General features: G+C 30.7%; 2 protein-coding genes across 2 annotated transcripts; both read left to right on the top strand.

Annotated features, from left to right (window-relative positions):
* Nucleotides 1-236: 236 nt before the first annotated feature.
* On the top strand, nt 237-4,997 carry PXN (Mitochondrial substrate carrier family protein). The gene is made up of 11 exons (XM_028086553.2): nt 237-595; nt 706-783; nt 886-960; nt 1,794-1,924; nt 2,244-2,298; nt 2,945-3,052; nt 3,333-3,401; nt 3,467-3,559; nt 3,681-3,749; nt 4,057-4,111; nt 4,527-4,997. Exons 1-11 carry the CDS (start codon nt 515-517, stop codon nt 4,718-4,720), a joined length of 1,008 nt encoding a protein of 335 aa, XP_027942354.1. The 5' UTR covers nt 237-514; the 3' UTR covers nt 4,721-4,997.
* Nucleotides 4,998-13,837: 8,840 nt separating this feature from the next.
* On the top strand, nt 13,838-18,373 carry COI1 (RNI-like superfamily protein). Its single transcript, XM_028062306.2, has 3 exons — nt 13,838-14,456; nt 16,042-16,513; nt 17,336-18,373. The coding sequence occupies exons 1-3, from the start codon at nt 13,978-13,980 to the stop codon at nt 18,152-18,154; spliced, it is 1,770 nt and encodes a 589-aa protein (XP_027918107.1). The 5' UTR covers nt 13,838-13,977; the 3' UTR covers nt 18,155-18,373.
* The last annotated feature ends 1,174 nt before the right edge of the window (nt 18,374-19,547 follow it).

Genomic DNA, 19,547 nt, shown 5'->3' with positions numbered 1-19,547 from the left:
ATTTAATTTATTGTAATTTAACATATTTTTAAATAATATATTAAATTACTCTCTCTATATATATAATAAATTTGGTTAACTAAATAAACTATAAGAAAAATGCGCGAAAGAGACAAGTAAGCATTTGAAGAAGATGAAGTGGATATACTAGTAATAATAAATAGGTTTAGGTGAGTGAAGGGTAGAATGGTCTGTGCATATTTCACAATTTTGACATATTCTTTTCCCAGACGCAACAACCGAAGTGAAACTTTATAGTTGAGTCGAATCGTGTCGTGGGGGACATCACATTCATTTTCATTGATTGGTACCAATCCAACACCATTTTTCTTGTGCCAACGGCGAGATCGCCATTACTACAACACAGACAAGTAGCAAACACGAGGAGGGAGTGGGTGCATTTCCAGCTTCTTCCCTGAGACCGAAGTTATAGTGTAAACCCCTTAACACTAAAACTCAGATTTTCGTTTCCCCCCAGTGGGGAAAACAGAAAAAAAAAGTGAGGAAGACGAACATGTCGGACGCTTTGATCAATGGATTGGCCGGAGCTGGAGGCGGGATCATTGCTCAGCTCATCACATACCCACTTTCAACTGTACGAATACGGTGTCAAAAATCGCATTTTTTTACCTTTTCGTTGAAAAAATTTCGTCAGGGTCGTCGTGCAAGGATCCTAAGATTTAATTTGTCTAACGTGATCTATAGGTAAACACTCGTCAACAAACCGAGCGTGATCCGAAGAGAGAGAAGAGGAGCCAAAGTGCCCTTGAACGAATGTGCCAGGTTAGCGAGGATCACACGATTGTTTATCTGAATTTAATTTTGTTTTTTCTTTGCTGCGGTGATGGAAAGAGAGAAGGTGATTGTGGTCGTGTTTATGTATAGGTTGTAAAAGAAGAAGGGTGGGAACGGTTGTATGGAGGCTTGATGCCATCTCTAGTGGGTACCGCTGCGTCTCAGGTGAGCTCATTTTAGCGCGTGTTTGGTAATATTGCTATTTATTTTTTGTAGTTCTGGATTTGATTGCTGAATCCGTGAGTAAACTAAAGTTATGAATGATTGAAGTGGATTTATTTTGAGGATGGTATCGTCATCACATGTGTGTTTATACCCAAGATGACTACAAGATTAACAAGGTCTTGAACATCTGTATTTGACATTGATTTTGGCTGCAACTTTTATGTTTTTGAGCTCTTTACGACTTGTGACTGCATTTGCTGCAATATCAAGGATCATGATAAAAACTGTGACTGTGACCAAAATTTGAAACCTTGATGGTTAATGCCAAACAAATAAAATTGAAAGCAGTTTAATTGTGTTCCAAACTTTGATGTAATCATGTAATGGGAGTAGTCAAACACTCAGTTTGATTGTTTGGAGGCTTGATAGTATAGGCAAGTAAAAACTAGTTACTTCTTCAACTATCAACTATCTCGTATAATTATTGACTAATAGAATTCACACCCAGTTGTTTCAGATATATGGTACAATTGATTTTGATAGCATTAATTTTAATCCGTTGGATATGATTGAAACGTGCGTCCAAATTAATCTTAGCCACGAATTCTACATTTAACCATATGCCACTGCACGGGAAATTGATTATTGCTGTAAACCAAAATCCTAGTGTTTGATGTTGTTGATGGTCTGTAGTGTAGCTTGCTATCTTTTTAAAAAAGGATGGAAGTTTTCCAACTATCATTGGTTCCTGCGTGATATACTCTCTGGTAACTTGCTTGTGCAATGTTCTGACTTAGGTTTCAATGTTTTAATATCTCAATTTTATTGTACAGGGTGTTTACTATTATTTCTATCAAATATTCAGGAACATGGCTGAAGCAGCTGCACTAGAGAAAAAGAAAATGGGTGTCAGTGATGGATCAGTTGGCATGCTCTCCTCTCTTCTCACTGCTGCTTTATCCGGGTAGTTTACTTTGTCTTAGTGTACAAACCCATTTGGTTCTACTCTGCTATCACCCCAACAAATATAAGTTATTGTTAAGCTTTTCTTTCAGCTACGGCAGTTAAGTTGGCATATTAACATCATCGTTTAGTTCTGAAGGCTCTATTTCGACATTTTTCAAATTTGACTTCGTAAAAGAACAGCTGAATTTACATTCCTCTAATAAAAGCGCAAACTGTTAAATGCCGATTATGTTGGTAGAAATGATTATGAATTGTCTCACTGTCTCCGTACTCATGTGTAGTGGTATTACCTAATTGCTAGATAAATCTTTGTGTAGGTGTGTTAACGTGCTATTGACAAATCCCATATGGGTAGTTGTTACCCGTATGCAGGTAATTTGCTTTTTGTTATTCATCTATTGTTCTCTGTTTTTTTTGCTTTCCTTTCTCTTGTTGCTTATCCTAGCCCTTTTTTGTCTTGTTTCTTGGTATACACTAATTATAATGAAATAGTTAATACTGATTAACTCCTGGGAGAACTTCCTTTTCTCCTAATTTTGTTTGTTTGTTTATTTTTTATTTTTTGTATATGATTATTAGAATGTAAATAAATTATTAAGACTATTGTTGAGGATTTTATTTCCTTTCTAACAAGCTAAAACATTTCCATAAGTAATCAGAATTGTAAGTAGATAAACTTGGAAGAGAAGTTGTCAAAGATACCTTTGAATGCTGGTCTCGACTTCACAAAGTTTAGAGCTTTCATGGATTGGGGAACTATTTGGGAATATTGTATCACGCACAAAAGATTATTTTGTTGCTTTAAATTGTTTCAGTATATAATATATAATACAAGGTCTGTAACTGATTTCGTTTTACTATTTGTTTTTCTTGTAGTAATCAAAATTGTGTTCTCTTGTAATTTAGAAGAATAAATGATAAACAAAAGCTGTCTTTCTCTCTTTGATTTTCTCCTGCCCAAGTAAGTCTTGGATTCTGACTTTGCTATTTTATTTCAAAACCCTTTTTTACTGTTCAGGCACATAGAAAAGAGTCGAACCATGCACCTGATCAGGGTTTGTTAGTTGCCACTGAGCAAGCAACTATTTCTGCAGTTGAGCCTCTTCCTTATGGAACTAGCCGTGTGGTAAGCAAAGCCTGTATTGGAATCTTAGTAATTTAGAGAAGTTATTCAACTCGGCTATTCTGATATGATATATTTGAAAAACTCGTTTTACAGTCTTGTTTCATATACCGGGTTTTCATATTCCAGTTAGAATAGATTGTCTGAAAGTGTTCACACAAATTGATTGATGATTCTCCCCCCTCCTATAATATGCAGAGTTTAACTAGTCCTGATAATGCTTGATACTTTTCAAACCCTCTTGTTTCCTTTATTTGTTTAATTTTTAAATACAATTTTTCAGATTCAAGAAATCTTTGATGAAGCTGGTATTCGGGGTTTCTGGAAAGGTGTATTACCATCACTGATCATGGTATGTTGAAAGTGAATATCTTTCATGCTGAGGGAGTATTACTAATCGTTTGTTCTTTAACTCAGGTAAGCAATCCTTCCATACAGTTCATGCTGTATGAGGCCATGTTGTCAAAGATAAGAAAAAGACGTAATAGCAACAGAGTAACTGCTTTAGAGGTATTATGTCATTTCGCCACTCTGCATAATATCTCTTTTCATTCAGTGATGTCCTTTCCATATATTTTCTCTTATATTGCCTTGTTACTATATTGCTATTGAAACTTCCCTATGAGGCTAGATATTTCTTCTTGGAGCTTTGGCTAAGCTTGGAGCTACTGTTGTAACTTATCCACTCCTTGTTGTGAAGGTATACTATACTAGCTTTCTCTTGGTTATGATTGTGAAAGTATATCATATAGCGTGATTTAATGTGTTTGGCATTGTAATAATCTGTCACTTTATTTTTAAATTTAATTCAGATAACTTGTTTTAGATATAGTAGACAATTTGTTATAATACTAAATGCCTTATTTTTAAAATTGTGTTAGCATGTTGTTGATCTGTCACAATGATTTCCATTATTCACTAGATATAGTGAATGGGGAGGACTGAGAATACTATCTCTGAAAAATGGCTTTCTCAATTTCTTACTTGATGATATCTTGTTCCCCCAGGCGAGGCTCCAGGCTAGACAGGATAAAACAGGAGACAGGAGGCACCATTACAAAGGTATAAGTTATGATGATATTTTGTTTTACCTTGTTGATCTAGAAATTTTTGGACTTGTGAGCCAGTCTTGTTACCTGAATAAAAAATGAGTTTTTTTTTTTTTATACAAAAGTAACCATTGATACTTGTGGATATTTTAAAAAAATTAAATAATATTATTTCAAAACAATTCTTTAAAACATAATCTCAAATAAAAGTTTAATATGAAAGTATAATCCAAATAAAACTGCTTACTACAATATTAGTGCGAATAAATTTAGTTTTTCTAAAAAACAAATTCAAATAAGTTGCACCACAAAGTATAAGTTCAAAAAAAAAAAAAAAAATCTCTTTAAAAGCAACGTGAACTCAACTTTTAGAAATATTACTCTTCGTCCTTTCCTCTCTAAAGTTACATAATTTTCTTTAAATCCAGGTACTAGGGATGCTGTTATAAAAATGATCCGGTATGAAGGGTTGAATGGGTTTTACAAAGGTATGGGCACAAAAATTGTACAAAGTGTGCTTGCTGCTGCTGTTATATTCACGATGAAAGAAGAACTGGTTAGGGGAATTCACTTCTTGCTTGCCAAGGACGCTGCCAAACCTGTAAAGCTAAAGCGTGTGTGATTGATTGGAGGTCACTCACTAGCTTCATCAATATTTCGTTTACCATCTTCAGTTAGCAAAATAGCTCTAAAATGGTAGTGATTCAAACAATATATTAGAATATGGCTGCTGCATCTTCATTATTTTTATCAGGGTAGTTTCCAGGTAGGAAATTCATGCCATAATCACAACCTGGATTCATGGTTCATTTTATGAACAAAGCAGGGTTGTGGGTTTGAAGTATGCTGGTGAAACAAGTATTCATTCTACTAATGAGTATCACCTTTTGATGATTTCATTGGTAGTTGAGTTTTTTTTTTTTTTTTTATCAAAATTCAATTCAACTGAAACCAAAATTATTATTCTCGTTCATTATCTGGGAACAATATGAACCAAAAACCCTAAAGCCCACCAAACATGTTCCTTGGTATCCCAATACAATGTACGATGCTTATGGATTTTCTTGGCTGGAGGCGAGGAGGAGTTGGTGTAATAATGATTGATGGTTACGTTTCTGTCATGGTGGCTGACTACAACTACTCATAATTGGCGTGTTTTTATATAGTTCTAGGGTGAATCACAACCATGGAAGTGGAAGTTGCTGGTCATAAATTAATAACTGTTTCAGCACCAAGTTGGTGGTGAAAGGATTAGTTTAATGTCTCATAGAATACAGTTCTCAAATAATGATATAATTATGAATTATTCGTTGCTGGAACTAAATGAATAAACAATTAATATATTGAAAACTTCAAACGTTTATAGAGTAAATACTTATTCCGCAGGATGGTTTACTTTACTTTACACTTATAGTTTGACTAGAATTTTTATTAGCTCAGATCATGTTGTTACTTTGTGCCTATTTGTTTGTTCATACCATTAGTAAAATCATAAACAATAAATCTAATATTTTAAACGTTATTGACGTTCATTTTCAAGTTTATATATGGACTCTACTTTATATTTACTATTACACGTTGTATTCTATTATACTGAAATAAAATAACAATCTATATTTTTTTTATTGAAGTTTAACTTATTTTTATTTTATTTTATTTTAAAAAGACTAACGTTTTATAGCTTATCCTGTTTAATTCGCATCTATTTAAACATTGGACCCAATTAATAAAATTAACTCATCATAATTGATCAACCTAATTGAACTTAAAAATGGGTTTTACTGTTACTATATATCAATTCAAATAGTTGTACCTCTACGAATTAGGTCATGTTGAGAATTAATAATGTTGGAAACTTGAGAGTAATTGAATTAAATTTGGTTGTTTTGTAGTGTTTGGATAGTGAGGCAGAGATAATAATGAGACAAAAATTGTTTCATTCTACAATTAAAATTTGACTATATCCAAGAGGAATAATCAAACTAAACGAATTAGTATAATAAATAAACCTTTTTCTTCAAAATCAGCAATAGTACGTAGCCATATCATTTGACTCTAGTCATGATAGAAGGAATAGTTTAAGTGGATGAGAAGTTAATGGTGAAATGAAATCCCATTTAATTTAGATATTTAAAGTGCAAAACCTTGATCGAATGCCCCCGGATTCAATCATCCAGTGTAGAAACCGCAAATATATATATATATATATATATATATATATATATATATATATATATATATATATATATATATATATATATATATATATATATATATATATATATATATATATATATATATATATATATATATAAAACTAAAAGTAAACATCATCTTAAAAAAAGAAAATTACGTTTAAAATTTGCTCTTTAATATAGAATTAGAGTTTTATTCTAACCAGATTTTTGTTTTTATTGTATCTCTTGCTAGAACATCTACAAATATATAATTACGCACTTAAAATATATTTGTTGGATGTCAACTTAAATTATAAATATGATAAATTTATCATATATATATATATATATATATATATATATATATATTTTGTAAACTAATTTATACTTTATGTTTAAAGTCAAATTTTTAATATAATATCAAAATTATTTAGAAGCAAGTGTGTTAAAGATCTACATTATATAGCAAATTTAGGATATATGACACATCGATGAAAAATATGATAAATTTATTATATATAATGCATCGATAAAATTACTATATATAAAACATCAACATCGATTAAAAATAAAACAAATATATTATTTATAAATAAATAAAAACCTTATTATATAGCAAATTTTTAAAGTTAAAGTTAAAAGAAATAAAAAAAAAAAAGACAAATTATAAGAGAAAAGCACAAACTCTTACTATAGAGGTTGGATAGTGAAGTGGAAACCCTTGTATGTAAGAAACCTGAATAAAATATGAGACAAGTTCCGATGTCCTGTAATTAATGCGTTTACTTTTTCATGGCCCCAAACTCACGTTTATGTACGAAAGTGATTATCATTTCTTTCATCTCACTGAACGGACATTGGGTTAATCTAATCGGTGTCCAAACACGTCCCTAATGGGTTAAAAGATAAAGGTAATTGTTATCGAGACACATAGGTATATATAAAAAGTGGTGCTTTGGTGTCTTAGGTGGAGGACCACTCATACACTAGTGAGGTCTTTGTCCAATTGTTCCCATGGGGTGTCCCACATGGAGTTGGTTAATGCATTATTTTTAATAATATAATATAATCATTTAAAATTAATTAAATAATAAATTAAAAATAATCAAAATATTATTATAAAAAAAAATCATTTCAGTGTTCTTTGTGGAAGAAGCTCGTCATCCACGGAACTCATGTCTTCCACTTTCAAACTGTCACCAGTTTAATTATCTTGGTTTTCCAACATGCTATGCTTTTATTTTATTTTTTAATTTTACTTTTTCAAGAAAAAATATATTATTTTAATAGGATAAAATCGTTATGAACAACGAAAATTTACTTCTTATATTGGATCAATTAAATGATGTGAATCTATCAAGTATGTAATATTTAGAAAATTAGATGAGATAGTTGTAACTCTGTTGACAATGATGGATCAAGGAACTCTCTTCTTTTGGTGCGTATAAACAGTTGGCAGATTTTTCAACTAATAAAAAAAAAGGCACTTAATTTTGGACTATTGCATTTAAAAATGTGATTGGCTTGCTAAATAATCACGTTAAAAATAATATGTTAGTTATCTAATTAGTTAATGATTCAGACAAATTTACATTGATAAGATATTATTGACAAAATTAATATTAAAATAGTCTTTAATAAGTCGTTTCAAGACAGTTTGATTATATTTCTTTAAAATGTTTTCATTAAAATATGTTCAACTCTTTGTTGTTGTAGTTAAATATATTATTTTTTAAAACACATTAACATGTTTTTCCAAATTATAAAAGAGGAAAACTCTACCAAAATTATGTTGGGAGTTTTTAACTAAATTTATTCAAATGAACCTTCTATAAATAAATCTGCATCTTCTCTTTTTTTCTTCATGAGTTTGCATGCTGAATGAATGATACAACATTTGTTTTTTTTATTAAATTAATAAAAAATAAAAATTCGTGCTTTTAACTTTAATTATTGTTGAATACGAATATTCAACATACATGATACATTAAATAATAAGTTGATGTATTATATTACAAACTGCATTCAAATTTCTCCATAAAAAGATGTCGCGTTTTGAGAATTATTACGAACGTGAAAATAAAGATTAGTTTTTTCTTTAACTTCTATAATTACAGTATTTTGACTCTTCAACAATATTGTGAAAATTTCCCATGACTTTCACCTTTTTATTTGGTATTTAAGATTAATATTTAGTTCGTACTTAAGTCGCGCAATGCTCAAATTATAAATTTTACAGGAACAGTAGATATAGTACTAATGGAGTGAAATCTTAAACAGGACAACCTCTTAAACTTTTATGGATTTTTCCGCACCAAATAAGCTAAGTCTGATTAGGTTATCTTAATGTGAGTGTTTGATCATCTAATTATCTTAATGACGCATTTAACTTGGCTTGTATGATATTCATATGTAAGGATCACATAATCTCGGTCCTATCCCATACATACAACTATAGTAAAACAATGAGTTAAATATGTTTGTATTTCAGAAACTTGGAAGCAGAAATTAAAATTTGTTTAGCTAAATTTTTTTGAAATATTTTGATTTTTAAGCTTTTAAAATAGATAAATATAATCTTTTTAACTCAACATCTTAAATTTTTGTATGTATTAATTGAGATTTTAAATTGAGATTTGAAATATAAAGTGTCAAGCAATGTAAATAAATGAAACGTTATCTAGAATGCAATTTGATATGTTAAAGATAAATATTTAATATAATTGGTGCAAGAAGACTATATCTCTTTCTTTTTAAATTTTAATCACCAACTTTTTATTAAAGTTTGGAAAAAAAATTGTGTTAAAAATTTCCAACTTGAAACTTTTGAGTGTATTTTTTATTTAGCTCAGGATGCATGTGTTAATATTGGGCTTATATGTATTTTGACTACACATTTCACTATTTTAACTACTAAGTTCATGGTAAAATTTTCCCAAATTAATAATTTTAAATTTAAAAAATCTTAATTTTCTAATTCGTTTATTTAGAAAGTGAATTTAATTAAAACATAACGACTAAATATCAAATTTCACTTAAAACTTTTATAAAAATCGATAGATGCTCTAAACCTCTAAATATTTTTTCTAGAAATAAGAACAAATTCAAAAACTAGAATATAGTATACAAGTTGGCACAAAATATGTAATTAACCAAAGGAAATCCAAACTTGTATTTGCCATTATTATATAAAGACATGCTCAGAATGTGAAAATAATGTCTTATCTAGCTAGAGTTTCTTCCCTTATGTACTTGCAAAATAGAAGCCAACCACCAAGAAAAAAACCAAGAGCTACATGACAGTAACAAATCTATTTAATATGCTCAAGTTTTTATAATGATCTGTCAAACACCAACTTGCCCTCATTTAAATTATAAATATCTTTCGCCACAAAAATAAAATAAAATAAACAAATTGGAGTGGCAATAATTAACAAAACGAAGAGTTTAACGATGATACAAGAAAAATAATTTTACAGCTAAGTAACTATAAACTATTACGCGCATTTTCTTAAAGTAAGTTCAGTATATATTCGTGATTTACAATTAAGAAAAATATAAAATTATTTTATATTGATAGTGTGTAATATTTTTTGATAAAGTAATAATCCAAAAAAAAAATTAGGGTATAGAGGATCTAGCTGACAAACCGCTGAGTCGTGTTGTATAGTGGACCCTGAGATGCAACAAAAGATTATACTTTAAATTAGATTCCAAAAGAAAAAAAATAGTTTATGTAAAGTAGATTTAAAATGTCAAAAGATGAATTAGAAATGCCTTATGGACAAGAAATATATTCTCCATTATTGATTGGTATGGAAATATATAATTTATTTATGATAAAGTACGATCTACTTGCGATGATAGATCCTTTAGAGCAAAATTCAATGGTTAGAGCCCCAAATTTACGTTTGATTTCATAAAATAATGGCTTAATTAGGTGCGGCGGGTTAAGTTGCATTATTGCCAAACACGGTGCCACTGCCCGTAATCTCCATCTTCTTAAAGTTGAAGTAAACTTAACGTGCTTTTCAAAATAACAGTGTCACCTTCTAGATGATGATTATTATTATTGCTCAAAAATTCCTCTTATTACACAGGGTTAAATCGTTCCTCTAACTCAAACACCAAAAGTCTGCTTAAAAATCAATGTCGTCTCTTTTCTCAACTATTCTTTCTGTCTCATCATGCAAATTTCCGAGTTTATTTTGTTTTCTTTCTTTTAACTGTTCGTGTATATAATCCATCACAAAACGCGATAAATTAATGTGAGATTTACGATTAAAATTTGATTAAAATGACTAAATTCATGTATTTTGAAAAATCAATGATTAAATTAGTTTAAAATTTTGAAATAGACTAATTCCAAAATTTACCGAAAGTTAAGGGACTAAAATCATATTTGACCCTAGAAAATACAATGTCTACATATGCATGTATTTCATCGTCATAAATAATCATACTATACACACATTTAAACATCGTTGACGCATATAAACATATAACATCACATATTCCTCATTACCACCACCCTTATTGTTTTATTGTTATATAGACATTATTTGACGTATTCATTCAACTTTAATGATTTTACTTCCTTAAAACGACAACGGCGAAAACTTTATTGCTTAAGCAACTTTACTTTAGTAATATAACTCTAGATAAAAAATTGGTTTTACATATGATTGACTTAATACTCACATAATGTCTGATAGTTAATTAATCATCATTATAACACTTGACAAATATCACTTATTGTATCACTCAATAAGTTTCAACATCGCTAGTCATTGCTTTAACAATTATTGAAAGATCATATTATTGCTTAAACCTTAACACGAAAGTTCTATGATTCCACACATTTCAAAATTACATGCTCACAATCACTTCACTACTTGAGCGACTCCACTAATATTCACTTTAAAAGAGAGATAATTGTCTCAATCTTAGTTAATTCCATTTTTTTCAACAAATTTACCATCATCACATCTTCTATATTAGGAATATCTTTCTTTATCAATTGTAGTACAACTTGAAAATTTATTTAGATAAAATTTGGAACATCTATCTTCCCTCATACATGGTGAATTAAATTTTACATACCCGCATGAGCCATAAATCATCTAACTTGAAATAACGGTTAGCAATTTTGGATAAAAATACAATTCAAATAATATTACTTTATCAATATATGTTAGATTCTTCAGTTAACTCTTCATCTAATCATAACAGAATGAGTATGGGGTAATCTTTTTTTTTTTTAAATTATATTGTGTATATCCCAAATTATATAAACAAAATAATTGTAATTAGTTATAGATTTATAATTATATATATATATATATATATATATATATATATATATTAATTATAAACTCTAAAAAGTATATTTTGAAAGAAAAAAAAAGTCAATCTTTATCTTTATTAGTAATTTGATATACAATATCTACCACCAAATATCATGTTAATAATTTGTATCTCTTCTAACCTATATTTTTTACTATATAAGATTAAACTATTAAAGTATTAATCTTTACGCCTATTATTTATACAATTTCGTTAGTACTGACTTATTTATATGAAAAAAATTATTTAGAAAAGTACTATTTCATTGTAATCCTAACTTATTTTCTAACTCCAAAAGTATTAAATACAATCAAATATATACTTTCAGATCAAATAAGATACTTAAATATCATAGTTTTTTGAAATTTTATCTGTTTTTTTTTTTGACCTAACAAGATTTCAATTACTACGATGAGGTTGCATTTTATTTATACCTATACGTTTTGGTGTTACACCTGATTTATTTTGAACGTGACAAAAGTTAAATAGTAGAAATAATTTTTTAATCATTTTTTTCAAACATGTTTTTATTGTTTATTTTTTACTATACAAAGTTATATGAAATTAATTAATTATAAAAAGTTTATAATTTCTTATGGTACTGTTTTAAATGAGCATAGCAATAAAGGAAAAGAAGATTTTTACAAGATTAAGTGTTTTGTTCAAATATTATACAATATTAAGTCTCAACTAATTATTTATTTATTTTGTTTGATTATTTTTTATTTTATTAAAAACCCAATGTATACTCTTATCTAGGATATATAAGTAAATATATGATGTAACAACCTTAAAATTTCACTTGCCTATAGAACATATATAATAGATATGTTATAAGTCTCATCAATATAAATATGTAATAAATATATAATCAATAAAGTAGGTAAGATCATTGAAATAAAGGTGCAAAATGTTTTAAAAGATGGAAACCATTCAAGTACATTCAATCCAAGAATGACATGAAAACACTTATTTATTTATATTTATAAAACACTTAATGTAAAAATGTTCTATAAATATTTTATGTTTGTATTATGTCCCGAATAAAAATTTCTATGGATTTTATATTATGGGACATTTTATCCTAGTTTTAGGACTTGATTTCAAAGAATGCTAACCATTAATTTTTATATATAAAAAAATAATTTTATACGAATTAAAATTCTTTTTATAAAGATTTTTATAAAAAAGGATTAAGTTTTATAAATATAGTTTTTATAGGAACCTAATATTTCACCTTAAAATGTGTACCTATTTGTATTATTTTTATTGGACAAGTTAACTAGGTGAGGACCAACTACTTTCCTATAATACTCTTCAAAAATAGTTCGAAAATAGTCATTGATTATGTGAGATAATTTAGTAGATGTTGTTGAGGTATTAACATGTACCAAAGTCATCTCATATAATTTGTCATTCTTACATTATAATTCTAATAGGATTTGTATAATTTCATGAAACCTTAACAAAGAAAACAGTTAGTATAACATAAAAAATGTGAATACATGTTGTTTTACATATTAAAATTATGTAGGAAAGGGAGAGAGAAATGCAATACACATGTGACTAAGGAAACTATCCATTCCAATACGGATAAAGAGAAAAACAAAACAAAAAATTGACTTTTAATAAAAATAAAAAAGATAATTTTTTTAATTTGAAGTCTCACAATTTCTTTTATATGAAGTATTTATTTTAATATATATATATATATATATATATATATATATATATATATATATATATATATATATATATATATATATCATCTATAAAAATAATCTTAATCAGTAAATCACAGTATGTCAAGAAGTGAATAAAATTCAAATGTAAATCCATTATCTTACTTGATTCACAAATCATGATAAAAAAATTTATTCCTTAACTTAATTTGTTCCTAAATTTAATTTGTTCCATCCTACTAAACAATTTCAAACGTTATCATTTTTCATTTATTTGTCTTTTCTGAACCTCTTTTTTCTATTATATAATCATTTTTTACATATTTATTTGTTTTTATGCGCACCATTTATTACAGCTCTCTTGCTTCAAGACAACACACGTCACACACAGCCACTCACACGGTAACCGGAAACTGTGTTCCTCGTCCAGAGATGAAAATATCAAACATTGTTATAACAGAAAGACCTTTGAAGCAGTGACGTGTTACATCACATCACGTAAATATAGGTAATAAGCTCACAACAAGTTTTGTCCTTTCACCCATTCCATTTTTATTGGCCCTACCATTTTCTCGCTCTCAGACACACACATACACTCTCTCGTCATCTCTCTCGCCTCCTCCATCTTTCTTTTTCTTCTCTTCACTCCTCAGGTTCCGATCCAATAGCAACCCATGACGGAGGAGAAACACGTGCGAAAAACACGTGTGGTCGACGTGGTTCTCGACTGCGTCATACCCTACATCGATGACCCTAAGGACCGGGACGCCGTTTCTCAAGTGTGTCGACGCTGGTATGAGCTCGACTCCCTCACCCGGAAGCACGTCACCATCGCCCTTTGCTACACCACAACGCCGGCACGCCTCCGACGTCGCTTCCCGCATCTGGAGTCACTTAAACTGAAGGGGAAACCCCGAGCCGCAATGTTCAACCTGATTCCCGAGGATTGGGGAGGCCACGTCACCCCCTGGGTTGAGGAAATCTCTCAGTACTTTGATTGCCTGAAGAGCCTCCACTTCCGCCGCATGATTGTCACTGATTCCGATCTTCTGCTCCTCTCTCGCTCCCGAGGTCACGTGCTGCACGCTCTCAAGCTTGACAAGTGCTCCGGTTTCTCCACCGATGGACTTCTTCATATTGGTCGCCTTTGCAAGTAATTAACTTAATTCCGTTTATTATAACTGCTATTACTTCTGTTAGTTTGCTTTCTTTCCTAATTAAGCATCCTGTAATAAAAATTAATGACCAAAATATGATTTTCTCTTGTTAACCATGGAGTTAACTTTGGGGACAGAACTTTTTAAATTTATCTGTGAATTGTTTAGATTTAGTAACTAATTGGTTTGTGTTTGCACGAAAGGGTTAATTTATGACGGATGTTTGGAAAGTTATGTATCGATGAAGGGGTTTAACAGTGACTAGCTTAGTTGCCCTAACTATTGTTGTGTTTAAAATCATTTAATTTTCTTTGAAAGTTAACTATCCCTTTTTTATCTCTTTCCATGCACCAAAAAATAACATGGCTTTGGCAGGTTCATGTCAAATTCATTGGATTAATACCAAACATAGTGATGAAAAATGCAGTAATTAAATTTCATTGACTTGAAATTTGCATATATAATGTTCCGATACTGATGTTTTGTTGAAGGGGTTTAGCAGTTTGAGTTCCTTTTCTTTGAATATGTTCAGTTGTGTGTTATTCTTCGTTGAGGAGTTGGATTCTTTGACCTAAGATTCGTGTGTAGTTAGAGCTGTGGATGATGCTTTTTATTTATTCGAATTTGCGTGATGATGACTGTTTAGTTACTATTCACAGAGCCCTGAATGGTTAACCAGAAACGCCAAGTGTTCTTACTTGTTTTGCTAATCCTCCCTGCTTTTATTGCTATGTATCCGTTCCAGTTGTCTGGCAAGAAGCTTTGTTTTAATGACATTGGGTAATAAATTGTTCTGTGTCACGATATCAGTTACTGTTAACTGTTGAGGATTCCTAAATTTATGACCAACATACCCATTATATGAGTGTATGAGGGGAAAAAGAGAAGAGGTAAAAAGAAAATGAAAATAAAAAATGTAGGATGTTAGGGAAAATGATATGATGTGAAGAAAAATATTTAGGAAAGAAATTGAATGAAAGATAAGATGAAAGAAAAGGTACGAATTTGTATTAGCTACATTCATTATTTATTGGTGTATCCTGGGGAAGAGGTAGCTGGTTTAATTTCGTTTTTGTTTCAATGTCGGTTACTAGCTTTTTATTTTTCCTAACAGTTTCAAATGATTAAATGGTTTGAATTTCGTTCTCCTGAAGTTTCGAATCTTCAAATTGATTGTATTTTTTCTGGTGATTAGTCATTTATGGAGTAAGTTAAGAGGATGGAGTTCGTATATTTATTGACTAAAACTGTGGTCATCAGTTTCTGTAACTTAGAGGATGAAGATATGAGTCTTCTTCTTCTCGTAGTATATGCGTTTCTTTTTAAACTGAAGTATTGCCATTCTTGTACTTTATGCTTCATTTAAAGGAGAAAGAATATTATTACTTTTTTAGTTTTCATTTTGTTTTCTTAGAATAAAAATTACATGATAACAGACATCTTTGTTTTAGGGAATAAATTCTAGGCATATTACAATTTATAAGTACATTGGTACGATGTACCTTGTTCATTGGAAGCTAGAACTTATGCCTGCAGCTAATCAAATTTTGGTGGCTCTGACTGTAAATTTTTCTGTGGCAGGAATTTGAGAGTTTTGTTTCTGGAGGAAAGTTCTATTGTTGAGAAGGACGGAGAATGGCTACACGAACTTGCTTCGAATAATACAGTTCTTGAGGATCTGAATTTTTATCTGACAGACATTGCTTGTATAAGGAATCAGGACCTTGAACTCCTGGCTAAAAATTGCCCGAACTTAGTGTCTGTGAAACTTACTGATTGTGAAATACTTGATCTTGTGAACTTCTTTAAGCATGCTTCTGCTCTGGAAGAGTTTTGTGGAGGCACCTACAACGCGGAACCAGAAAATTACTCTGCTATATCATTACCAGCAAAGTTATGTCGATTGGGTTTAACGTATATTGGAAAGAATGAGTTGCCCATAGTGTTCTTATTTGCAGGCGTACTAAAAAAATTGGATCTCCTCTATGCAATGCTGGACACGGAGGATCATTGTACCTTAATCCGAAAGTGTCCAAATCTGGAAGTCCTTGAGGTAAGTTCCCCAACTTGTACTTGTCAAGGATTTCAAGTTAACCGCTTTTCCTCTTTGCTCAACACGTTTTTACTCCTATACAAGCGGTTTTTGATTTTGTTTCTTATATATATATATATATATATATATATATATATATATATTCATCTTTTTGTAAAATCTTCCTTTCTTTTCTTATTTTCCCTCCTTTTCAAAATTATTAGTGTTTAACCTTTATTTTAGAATAGATACGTAGTATGTATTTCATAAATTTTGAAAATTTTCTTGAAGACATCCTATAGTGAAATTATATCACTATACCAATAGTCATTACTTGAAATAATCAATTGACATGATTCAACAAAAACGTATATGGGTGCCAGATAAATTAAGGAATGATTTTAAATTTTAGAGAGACTAAAACTAAAATTAAAATACACTCATTTTATAAAAACCAGAACATATTTAAACCTCGTGTCTATCGAAGGTTTTATGTAAGGGTTTGATAATATACTTTCATTTGTCTTTTGAAGGAAATTTGTTAAAACACTCCAGCATGAAAAAATATATATACACACACTCACACACAATTGTCCAAATATAAGTAATCATAATTAATTTCACTTTATATAATGATACCAGCCCCAAAATACCTTTCATTTAATTGTGATTCTGTTTCTGGAGACCCCTTTTTTTATTCATGGTACTACGTTCCTAGGAATGATAATATATGAATTTTTTTTTTTTTAAATTTGAGTATGGAGGAGTATATACATCAATATTTTTTAATTTAACAGAACTACATTTGAAACGTTTATGGTTGATAGCTTTCTTTATGGACAGACGAGGAATGTAATTGGCGATAGAGGGTTAGAAGTTCTTGGTCGTTGTTGTAGGAGGCTAAAAAGGCTTAGGATTGAAAGGGGTGATGATGATCAAGGAATGGAGGATGAAGAAGGTACCGTGTCTCATAGAGGGCTAATAGCCTTATCACAGGGCTGTTCAGAGCTTGAATACATGGCTGTTTACGTGTCCGATATAACAAATGCATCTCTGGAACATATTGGAACTCACTTGAAAAAACTATGCGATTTTCGCCTAGTGTTACTTGATCATGAAAAGAAAATAACTGATTTGCCACTTGACAACGGAGTGAGGGCTCTTCTGAGGGGCTGCGAGAAGCTGAAAAGATTTGCTCTGTATCTGAGGCGGGGGGGTTTGACTGATGCAGGTCTTGGTTACATAGGACAGTACAGTTCAAATGTTCGATGGATGCTGCTGGGGTATGTGGGGGAGTCTGATGCAGGGCTTTTGGAATTCTCAAATGGGTGTCCTAATCTTCAGAAACTCGAAATGAGAGGGTGTTCTTTTTTCAGTGAGCGTGCACTTGCTGTGGCTGCAACGCGATTAACTTCTCTGAGGTACTTGTGGGTGCAAGGGTATGGAGCATCTTCATCTGGGCATGATCTTTTGGCAATGGCTCGCCCCTTTTGGAACATTGAGTTGATTCCTTCTAGAAAGGTGCCTAACCATCAGGATGAGACTGTAGTTGTTGAACATCCAGCTCATATTCTTGCCTATTATTCTCTTGCAGGCCAGAGATCAGATTTTCCAGATACTGTCGTGCCTTTGGAAGCTGCCACGCGTGTTGTTGACGCCTAGACTTCTGTATATACCATTTTTCTTTTCTTTTTCTTCTCCACTTTCATATGTGCTTCTATCTATGTATGTTCTTACTCTATTTCTAGTTCATTTTAGACCATTACTCCTGTAATAAGCCTGTTGTCATTCAGAAACGCTTCCCCTAACGCAATTGGTTCCCTTTAAAACTCAACATTCTCAATTTTGTGAATAAAAAGCCAGGGTAGGTTTTTTTTTTCATATTTTCCCGTCAAACTAAATGGTAGATCTGCATTCTTTAGTCACTATCATGACCTTGATTTGGTACATCAACTTTAACCCTTCAGAGAGAAACAAAACACACAGAAAGCAAAACACTAATTTGAAACGGACCACAAAGAAAACTGTAAGTGGAAACTTAAAGAAAATCAATCCTTTCTTCCCCGAATCTACTTAGTTACGAAGTCTTTCTTGGCTGGTGTCACATTAGGATATAATAAAAATATCTGTTATCACACATCTCATCACCACCAATTGGCATTTACAATTGGCACATTTGTCATTTTGTCGAAGGTAGTCTCCTCATTGAACGATGCTCGTTCATTCTTATCCAAAGTGCGCGTCAATTATAAAAAATGGTATGAAATGATAATCTTATTAAGAAACTGTCCTTTGTAACGTGTATATGATCCTCTGCACCGGAGTTCTCCGAGAAAGGTGCAGTTGCCAATCTTATTCACTCATTTTATTCTGCTTCACTTGGTTGTAGCGCCAAAGGGATCCAATTTTTTTTTTCTGAAGTTTTTCCGTATCCTAGTCTGGATAAATTACATTTTTCTAAGTTTTATCTTTATCTTTCTAACCAAAAGATACGGTGATCCTTTGCAACATTGAAGTTTTGTTCTTTTGTTCCATCTTGGTTTTCAAGGGCTTCATTTATAACTGTTAAGAGATTTTATCACGTGTCTTAATTTATGTTTTTTTTATTAACTATTTTTCCGACTTTACTAATTATTATCTTAATTTTTTAGGTAAAATTACTAGGATTAGGGACTATGATCTGTCTAATATAAATTTGTTCCTGTAATTAGGTGTTAAGAGCAAATAAGATTGTTTGATATGAAGAGTTGTTATAAAAGATTTTTGGATTAGGAGTAAGATGCAAATGTCGTAATATGTTGTGGGATGATGATGATGTTGTGGCCCATATAAGGCGCAAAAGGCACAATGCGACACAATGGCTGAAGCAGGGCACTAAGTCGTACTATAATGTTGTGGCCATTGTAGGGAGTTAAAGTGAAAATATCGTGCTATTCGGCCACTGTACGTGAACGCTGTTTCATCTTAATCTATTTAACCCTTGAAATCGACTAAAAATTATAATCCTTAAGTATTGTTTAAATATATAATAATATAAAAATATTTCTAATTTTAC

The sequence above is a fragment of the Vigna unguiculata genome, chromosome 1 (genome assembly GCF_037176805.1).
Source record: "Vigna unguiculata cultivar grain cowpea cultivar isolate G323 ecotype 2 chromosome 1, ASM3717680v1, whole genome shotgun sequence".
NCBI lineage: Eukaryota > Viridiplantae > Streptophyta > Magnoliopsida > Fabales > Fabaceae > Vigna > Vigna unguiculata.
The sequence above is the reverse complement of the archived record's forward strand: the minus strand, read 5'-3'. Positions and strand labels throughout refer to the sequence as shown.

Bases quoted from the DNA above. Each gene is read 5' to 3' on its own strand.
- COI1 (XM_028062306.2), top strand. From the start codon at position 13,978: ATGACGGAGGAGAAACACGTGCGAAAAACACGTGTGGTCGACGTGGTT. The intron at 14,457-16,041 runs GTAATTAACTTA...TTTCTGTGGCAG, and splicing joins CATATTGGTCGCCTTTGCAA to GAATTTGAGAGTTTTGTTTC. The intron at 16,514-17,335 runs GTAAGTTCCCCA...CTTTATGGACAG, and splicing joins CAAATCTGGAAGTCCTTGAG to ACGAGGAATGTAATTGGCGA.
- PXN (XM_028086553.2), top strand. From the start codon at position 515: ATGTCGGACGCTTTGATCAATGGATTGGCCGGAGCTGGAGGCGGGATC. The intron at 784-885 runs GTTAGCGAGGAT...GTTTATGTATAG, and splicing joins CCCTTGAACGAATGTGCCAG to GTTGTAAAAGAAGAAGGGTG. The intron at 961-1,793 runs GTGAGCTCATTT...TTTATTGTACAG, and splicing joins TGGGTACCGCTGCGTCTCAG to GGTGTTTACTATTATTTCTA.